Source organism: Theobroma cacao, chromosome 5 (genome assembly GCF_053813885.1).
Source record: "Theobroma cacao isolate CCN51 chromosome 5, ASM5381388v1, whole genome shotgun sequence".
In the NCBI taxonomy this organism is placed as follows: Eukaryota; Viridiplantae; Streptophyta; class Magnoliopsida; order Malvales; family Malvaceae; genus Theobroma; species Theobroma cacao.
This window is the reverse complement of record NC_142643.1, coordinates 35059705-35069441: the sequence shown is the minus strand read 5'-3', so window position 1 is coordinate 35069441 and position 9737 is coordinate 35059705. Positions and strand designations below refer to the sequence as shown.

The 9737-nt window shown below is 33.6% G+C and overlaps 1 protein-coding gene across 1 annotated transcript; it reads left to right on the top strand.

Moving 5' to 3' along the window:
* The first annotated feature begins 5565 nt into the window (after positions 1-5565).
* Positions 5566-7622, top strand: LOC18598957 (protein TEEBE-like). Its single transcript, XM_007028705.3, has 3 exons — positions 5566-5724; positions 5820-6317; positions 6801-7622. Exons 1-3 carry the CDS (start codon positions 5637-5639, stop codon positions 7319-7321), a joined length of 1107 nt encoding a protein of 368 aa, XP_007028767.3. The 5' UTR covers positions 5566-5636; the 3' UTR covers positions 7322-7622.
* Positions 7623-9737: the final 2115 nt, after the last annotated feature.

The window sequence follows — 9737 nt, the reverse complement described above, 5'->3', positions numbered from 1 at the left end:
TAATTAGGATTTGGCTGAGATGCAATGTCCTCAAACTCATTATTCCTTTCAGGCATTACAGATGCTTCATTCTGTGATATAATCACAGTCGCCTGAGTCACACTGTTCCCTGCATCCTCACCATTCTTTTCCTTCTTATTGTATAGCTTGCACAAAACCCAATCATCCAACTACAACCCAAAACATTAGTTGAGAAAAATACATCAATACAAATTCTAATATTGAGCATATTAGTTGTTACTATAGATATGGAATATTATTCTATAAACCTTAAAGGCAACCACAAGAGAATTATGAAAGTAAAGTATTAAGTAAATATTACTTGTTCAATTATAAACTAGTCGCTTAAAAGTTATAGCATTGTACTATACATGCCAAATACATATGTGTGTGTGATGAATGAGGTGATCAGAAGGTCTATATAATAATTTTCTACGTGTGTATTGCAAGCAAGTAAATTATTACCTTCATATCATTCTTGGCCCTGCCATTGTTTTGAGAAGTGTTGTCTTTAACTTTATATTCATGCATTTTCCAATCAGTTTTTCTCCCTCCTGGGTGCTTCCCTTCGTAGAAATCAAGGGTCTTTTTGTATCCAATAGGGTGCCCAGAACCAGGGGGAATGGCCTTATCAGTTCCAGTTGGCTTCCAATATCCCTCAGGAGTAGCACGATTTGGCCTTGATCCATTCGGATATTTTTTCTGTCTTGGAGTGAAAAAATACCACTCTGTTTCTGTCAGTGGTTTGAATTCCGCTGAGCCAAGACAAATAGTTCCAGTCAGGTTTTCATGAAGCTCAAGTCAAGGCATGCAAACAAGTTGAAAGCAATAATTTATAACGCATCTATCAATTAACCTAACCATGGAAGTGCCTGAATAAGCCTTTTTAGCGATTTTTTACTATTCTATATGAATGGAATAAAGTTAATTAGTTTTATGAATATATAGAGCTAATTAATTAATTACTCACCGGCGAGCTCCGAAGGATCTTTGCTGTAGAGATTAATCTCGCTAATGCGGTTAAGAGGTAAGGCTTCATTGTTCACCTTCTTCTTTAAGTAATGCTCAATCAACTCCTCGTCAGAAGGGCAAAATCGATATCCATGAGGAAAGGAGTTGAAATATTCTTCAAGTAAGTCGGTTTCATCGCTACGAGAACAGGTGGGGTCAACGTCTATACCATTAGCAGCAGCTGAAATTTGCATGCTGTTTTGCTCATGGAATTGCTCCATACTTGGAACTTGAAAGCTCGTTATGAATATTCGAGGGCACAGAAAAATATCAATTACTAATCCCATATTTGGTAATTAAACTTGCTTTTATAGCCAATCACTTTTGGGCAAGGGAGACTTCCACCCTTTGTATTAGTATTCTAATTCATCCTATTTATTAGCTATTAAACCATTAAAAGGATATATGCAGGTACTCTATATGACGCATAACTAAAGAAAAAATTAGAGTCCATCTATATTTAGACTATCTTAGTTCCTATAAACAAGGATTCCTAGCCTGGAGAAAAAATCGTACGGAAAGTATTTTTTTTTTTTACAAAAATTGAATATAATTGTTATGATCTCATGCATAATCAGTCCTATCACCTCTAAAAATAACTATAGTATTGCCAAAATCACAATTAATTACTTATAAATAATTCATGATTACATGTTAACTAGCTTATGATAATTTTTGTTCAAATAATTTATCATGGGACAAAATCTATAGCTGTAACGATGACATATTAAGACCCGATGATTGATTTTTTGTCATGGAATTGAAATTGTGGCATTATTCGAAATTTATGAGGTTAACCATAAAATTATATCCGTGCATAGTGAACTTTCTTTATTACATAGTAAACAAAAAAAATTGCTTCTTTTATTTTAATTTAATACTTATTTTTGCTCCATATTTTATCTTAAATTAATAATAAATAATGGCAGTAAGTAGGGGCAAATGTGTTACATTAATTAACATTACAAAAAATTTAAAATACATACACTTACTGTTAAATCAAATTCTCATTATTTGACTGTATGCTTGTTTACCTCTCAAGTTTTTTATTGAAAGAAGATTAAATGAAAATAGATACTAAAGAATGAAATCATTCTTTTTATAATCAAGATGAGGAATTACAATCTCAGTCAATTAATTTATTAGGGAAATTTAAAAAAAAAATGAGAAAGGGTTCATTGTTAGCCGCATTCTTCGAGTAGTGATCAATCTAAGTCTTCTTCATCAGATGAAAAACGATATCCACAAGGAAACGACTTGAATCAGAGAATAAACTTTTTGGTAGACAGGGAGAATTCCACGCCTTGTTAACAGGATAGGAATGTACGGATGATTCAGTAATTAACTAGGGACTTGTTAGGATAGGATAGGGTATAAAGGTCAAGTTCTAGGTGCATAAAAAATAAGAGTCCCAACACCATTTACGCTATCTAAGTTCCTGTTAACTAGGAACCTCTAACGTTTAGAATCTTTCTTTTTCCTTTGAAAAATAATTCATTTAAAATAATTTTATATTTGGCAGCTGGTTGGTGAATGTAGAGCTTTCAACAGCTAAATCTTCTTGCCGATGATCTATACTGTGCTTATTGTTAGGGGCAAGATTTGGCCGTCGACCAGCCTATTTCACTGTTTTTTTTATCAATTTATTATTCTCTTCACTATTTTCCTATCACACAATTATATCTATTCCATTATTTATTATTGTTTTTGAGCCATGTTAATTTAATAAAATTTTTAATTATTAATGATTATTTAAATTAATTTAGTATTGGAATAAAATTTTTTAACTCTCCCAACTCTTTGGTGGAGTTAAAAATTGACTTGAAATTGTCTCTAAGTAAAATTTCATCATAGGGATTAATTCCGGTAATTATTAATTTGGCATTAATTTATCATGCTTTAGAGGTAATAAACACAATAAGAAAATTAAATAAATAACTTTATAAAAAGAGACCAGTTTAAAGGTTTTATACCACAAAGGAGCCCTCTTGATATGGACTTGAGCCTTTGGGCTTGTAATCGCAAACAAAGAAGGCTCTAAGTGGGCCTGAATGATCCGGCTCGATTTTGCCTTCCTACTCTTTTTTTTCTTTCTTTACTTGCTTCCAGCTTCTGGTTTTTCCCTTCCTTTCGTAATACGGCGTCGTGCTTCCCACCCTCCCGCGCCCTTTTTTTTGAATATTCCTTTGTTATACCAAACGGCGTCGTCTGGGTGAGTTATCTTCCTTCTCATTTCAAATTTTCTTTCCCCCCCTCTCTACCCTCTCCTTCTCTCCCAACGCCGGCCACCGCGAACCCTGCCGCCGGCGTAGATATAGGAAATTCCTCTCTTCCTCTTCTTCCCTTTTATCAGACCACTTTTCCCAAAAATTCCCTCTTTTCTCGTAGATATAAGAAAAACTGAGACCCCCTTTTCCAAAAAAATAAAACCCGAAACACTTCCCTTTTTTATGTTGTTTGATTCACCATTTTCTCCTTTTTTGGCTTTTTCTTGTTGAGGTGTGTAGTGTTTTTAGGTTTTCTTGGTGGTGTTTGTTGTGGATCTTTTTGTGCAGATGTTTTTTGTGGTGGTTTTTCTTGCTTTTGTTGCTGAGAATTTGTCCAGAAAAGAAAAGGAAATGCTCCAGGAAAAAAAGTCAGCTGTGCTTTCGGATTTGGGTGTTTTAAAGGATCGGTTGCTGACAATGGCAAATATTTTTCAACTCTGAAACTCAGCTTTGCATGCTGTTTTGGTTATTTGATTGATTATATTGTATTTTTTACCTTTGATTTTCCCCCTTATTATGTTTTCATTTCCTATTTTTGTTAATTTTGCACTTTGGATCCATAACAGAAGGCCCAATTGACCCATTAACAATAGCCTTAAATTCCAATAATATTCCGGGCCTTCAGCCCAATTAATTAATTTGGCTTTCAACCGTTCAAATTTCGAGACCCAAATTAAGAACAAGTCCAAATAAAATAAATTTAAAAAAAAATTAAAATGAAAATTAAACTAATTATCTGTAGAGACTTAATCCGAATTACTCAAAAATTCATTAAAAAAGTTCAAACAAAATGAAATGTCTACAAGCAATTTTTTATAACACTTTAAATAAATTCAAGAAGGAACTGATAGCTTAGTGAATTTCATGAATAGTATGGACCATTAATTAAGATAATGAATGATCTAGAATAGTCAATATACAATTTTCCTTGAAGCCATCAATCTTGCTTTGCTCGCTAAACAGGAGTGGACTGAGGTTGGTTCAACATGAGAACTCTTTATTGGCTCGAATTGTAAAGCCGCGTTAGCGATATGGAGTTATTATTGAAGATATATGTACGAGGGATTTTGCACCTCCTCACCTTGTATCTTATGTCTAAACAAGCCATTTGAAGAGAGAAGATAGTTGGATCAATTGTCCTTGTTAAGTTTACTATTTGTAACGATCTTGGAATTTATCATCTCAAATTGCTGCATTATACAAAAATATTTGATAAAGTGTGTGTATATATATATATATATAGAATAATTCACATCAGCATCATAACATAATCAGCACTATGATTAAGTTAGGTCAGCTACTCCTTAAATTAGCATTCAATCTTCCCAACATCCCTTTCTTTAAACTTTGAATGCGATCTTTAATTATTCCTTTCTCATCTAGTATATTGGACCATATCTATCAAACCATATAAAAACCCTTTATATTTAACGACATCAAGTCATTTAGCTCAACGTGACCTTGGCAAGTCGCTTTGTACGAAACTTATACATGCATGATCAACACACCATCATGTTGCAATTATAAACATGTGACATGCACATGTCCATAAACAAGAGTATATTATATACATATATAAATCATTCTTATCAAGTCAATTCTAAGATGATATATTAAGAGGTGACATATAATTAAAAATTATCAAATAATTTTATATAAATTCTCACTTTTCGTTAAAATTAATTTGATAAATTATTATTAAATATTGAAATTATAAGTAATAATTAATTAAGTATCACATATTAATTTATCAGAACAAAAAATTTGATAAAAAACTGTATTATATGGAAACGATTTTTCCGTAAACAGTTGTGCTCTCCTATTATATAAAAAACATAAATCTTAATCTTGGGTGCTTGGAGACTGGCACACGCCCTTATCAATGAGTCAAAACTTGTACGAAAACCTGTACAGCTTGCTTAATACTTGGATCAACAGCAACCAATTGTTGATTTTCCAATTCTAGAAAGGAATCACCCTGCCATAGACAGCAGTTATGCACTTAAGCATGTGCATGGGAATGTGACTCTCGTGTGTAAACAAACACAAGCTTGATTTTGAACTCTTGAAAAACCTAATTGGAGCAAATTACGGGGAGCAATGAAAATATCATATGGGTTCCAACGCATGCATGTTGAAATGTGTAGAAAATTTGCCACTTAGATTTTGAAAATACAGAGACAAAGCGACACCTCTCACGGCTAATTTGGTGCCACTTGAACATGGGTCTCACCTTCCTCTCTCTTTCTACTTTCGCGTATAAAATTAATTCTTGGTAGCCCTTTTCTACGGCCTACTTTGTCTTTTTCATTTCTTTATTTAGAGTTCTTTGGACGCTGCTGCTTCAACAGCAGAACAATGGCTTGGCTACTCTCTCTCTGCTTTACTCTCATTTTCTCTCTGTGTAATGGCTCACGTACTCCTGTCACTTCCCCGTACCTTGATGGTAAGTAAATAGTCAACTTTTTTGTTTTTCAGACATTGTGCTACATGAGTGTCATTAACACTATTTTATGTGTATTTCTCATTTGTATTGTTCAGGATATTTAGACAATGGTAACTTTGAAATAGCACCCAAGAAAGAGAACCTCAACAAAACAGTGATCCTCGGAAAATACTCACTTCCAGGATGGGAAATCGATGGCTTGGTGGAGTTTGTCTCAGGGGGGCCACAACCTGGGGGATTTTACCTCGCCATCCCTCGCGGAGCCCATGCTGTGAGGCTTGGCAACGAGGGTTCCATCTCTCAGAATGTGAATGTCAAGCCAGGGTACATTTACTCTCTCACATTTGGTGCCACAAGGACTTGCGCACAAGATGAGGTGCTGAGGATATCAGTCTCTCGCCAGACGGCAGACATCTCCATTCAGACCCTGTATAGCACTGATGGAGGCGACACCATTGCTTTTGCCTTCCAGGCAACAGCTAAAGTAGTCAGGGTCACATTTCATAACCCTGGGCTTCAAGAAGATCCAACTTGTGGACCTCTCTTGGATGCCATTGCAATCAAAGAAATGCGTCCTCTAAGATATACCAAAGGTAAATTAAGTTCTTTTAATTTCTTCTAAGCTCCATTCGTTGGTCTTAATTTAGAATCCTTTACTTGCATTATGGCCTTAAATCACGCTAATGCAGTCTTTGGATCGGTTAAGATTAACTTTACTAGAACGTCAAAGCTCTCGGTCATTGATGTTCAGAAAAGAAAAGAAAGACAGATGATGATTAATTAATTGATCGTGTAATTGGACCAGTATTTAAGAAGTCCCATTTACAAATGTAATTAGATTCGTGCACTTTTTAAGGAGTCCCCTTTGGCCTTTACAAAAAGCAGAGTAGTCTGAATAAATGTGCCCTGTTCAAATCACTTATGGCAAAGTAGCTTGGCCCTTATTTTATACCAACAGATGCCTTTTCCATTTAATTTTCCTGCCAGATTTCACGCTATAGTCTTGACTAAAGGCGTTAGTTATATTTTTATACTATACAAATGTAAAAAAATTTACTTCATGTCTCTCAAAGCAGGTAACCTAGTCAAAAACGGTGGGTTTGAGACTGGTCCCCATACCTTCAACAACTTCTCAACAGGGGTCCTCCTGCCTCCTAAGATGCAAGACAAAATTTCACCACTCCCTGGCTGGATCATTGAATCCCTCAAACCTGTGAAATACATTGACAAGAAGCACTTCTCGGTTCCTTCAGGACTCTACGCGATCGAACTGGTGGCTGGAAGAGAGAGTGCCATGGCCCAAGTCATCAGAACAGTTCCTAACAAATTCTACACCCTCGCATTCACTGTTGGAGATGCCAAGAACGGTTGCCATGGATCAATGATGGTTGAAGCATTTGCTGGTAAGGAAACTCTCAAGGTTCCTTTTGTATCTCAAGGAAAGGGTGTATTCAAGACGGCAAGTTTCAAATTCCAAGCAATCTCAGCCAGGACAAGGATAACCTTTTACAGTGCCTATTACCACACCAAGTTACATGATTTTGGTCATATGTGCGGCCCCGTCTTGGATGATGTGAGGGTTCTCCCTGTCTCTTAGTCAAAAGTTAGAAGTTTGTTTGCCGCATGATATAGGACTTTGGCCTTTTGTTTTTTCGAGTATGGAGGTTTCTACCGGGAAAATTTGGTGTTGGGCCTTTTATGACATAACAAGGTCATTGGAGTCATACTTTTTAATATCTTGAATCTTGAAGAGTGATTTTGGACTTGTTTAAGTTGCAATAGTGTGAATTGAATGATAGTTAAGCGTAAATTATCATTCCAAGTTTCTTTTCATCACTAATGTAGTAAAGTGTAATAATGGAGCTGGTATAAGAAAAATACCCAAAAAGTTTCCTCTATAGTCCATACTTCTTCCTTTCATACGAATTGATCTAAGGACAATGATAATCCTCAAAACTATTTCCTCCCGGTTGATCCATTTTCAAGGAATGAATAGAGAAGTAAGTAGTAATTTTGGAGAGTTAAAGTAACCATGTTCTTTCTCCTGTAATTATATAAGCTCAAATCATAAGAGTAAGGCGGAACAAAATCGACTGCCCCATGAATATGCCTCACTCCTTGTCCCGTTAATCTCTGGTCTACACGTAGCATAAAAAAGGATCAAAACTCGAAAGTTTAGCTGTAACAATTATTGACTGGCTGGTGACTATATAAGAAGGATAGCCAAAGAAACAAAAATAAAAGGAGTGTGAGGGAAGAAACACCCTTCCCTTGAGAGAAAAGAGAGCATAGCATAACAGCAGTAGTCATACTTATGGGTGTTTCATCCATCACCTAGTGGTACCAAGAGTTTGGTTGAACAGAGCTTTTTTTCCCGAGTCACAACCATCAGAGGGACAAACCACCTGAACTCAATCCCAAAACGCTCAAAGTAGAACAATATAAGCTTAAAGTGGAGAAGCGCAAAACAGAAACCGTAAGCTTCCTATCAATCATTAAGCAATGTAGCCTCACTTTACTTTAGTTAATCATCGACTGCAGCAACACTGTATTCAAAAGTTTTCATCATCATAGACACAAAACACCACTGTATTCTGATGTTTACAACATCAGAGACACAAACACAAAGGCAGCCTGCATTGAAGAAGGAAGACCTGTAGATGAGGATTTCCTATACAATCCAAGGTCAATGGCAAAAAACAGAGTAGCGCACTGGTTGATACAACAAAACTTTTGAGTTAAAGATGAACATTTAATTTGAAATAGAGAGTACATAATTACATTATTTACGTTGAAGTTATTTAATTATAATTTACTTATAAATGTAATGTATTTTTATTGAGAAATAGGATATTTGTTACGGAACTTTCCTAATACCAAAGAAATTTTGGAAACTTTCCACCACAACTTCTTGAAAGATAGTTAAAAGATGTTGGTTGAGGAAATTAGAAAAAAGAATTAATATATTTATATATACAGACAATGAAATTTTTAGGAAAGGAATTGGATTATATGGGATAATTTTACGACACGTATAACAATTTCTAGTTTTACTTGTGAAGTTTAAAACCTCTTAGGATAATTAATAACTGATATCATTGTAAATCTTATCGATATTTAGAAAAATTGCTTTTAGGATTAAAAGACTTGGCTTTACACTAATTTTAGTTGGCATTTGATAGTAATTGTTGGATTTGATAACAAACACAAAATCGAATAAGATAAAATTGTGACAAAAAGAAAAAGAAGAAAAGTTACAATTTAATATGGTAAATTTAAATACTAATAAACATGAAAACTAGGTTTGCTTAATATTTATTTTAAGGTGTTTTGTATTCTTCATAATTTCTACATTTATAATGGATTTTTTTCTCTCGTTTGTAAATAATGAATGACGAATCATAGTAATTATTATATTTTGTATGTTGTTGAATCTTGAAAATCCCAACAACTCCTAATTTGTTTCGTTATCCTTTTATTATTTGAAGCATAAAATTTTTTGTATTAAAAAAAGTAAAAATCTTTAAAACTATAATATAATAGTCATTAACATTTTGCAAAATTAATTTTGTTATTTTATTTATTTATATCAGTGTAAAGTTAATTAAGTTTGAACTCGTTTCATAAATTGTTAAATATAACAGTTGGTTCATTGACATAAAATTATAAAATATATAAATTTTAATTAAATATATTATTTTTTAAAGGTGAATAAATAGATGAGTTGAGTGGTCTAGTCTATCATACTTAAAACTGAAATAGACAAAACATTTTTAAAAAATCGATTAAATATAACAAAAGATCAAGTCGACCAAATATAGAATTGGTTTGGTCGGTTTGGTTTTGGATAAATGGATCAAATTTTCATCATTCCTTTTGCAAAATATAATATTAAAATTTATAAACTTTATATATAACTATAAAATATATAAATTATGAATAAATTAAATATATGTATATATATAATATTACTTTATTATATATATGAAATTAATGACGCAGCATATATATTA

Excerpts from the sequence above, each read along its gene's own strand:
- LOC18598957 (XM_007028705.3), top strand. The coding sequence starts at position 5,637 with ATGGCTTGGCTACTCTCTCTCTGCTTTACTCTCATTTTCTCTCTGTGT. Across the intron at positions 5,725-5,819 it reads CACTTCCCCGTACCTTGATG|GATATTTAGACAATGGTAAC; the intron begins GTAAGTAAATAG and ends TGTATTGTTCAG. Across the intron at positions 6,318-6,800 it reads TCCTCTAAGATATACCAAAG|GTAACCTAGTCAAAAACGGT; the intron begins GTAAATTAAGTT and ends CTCTCAAAGCAG.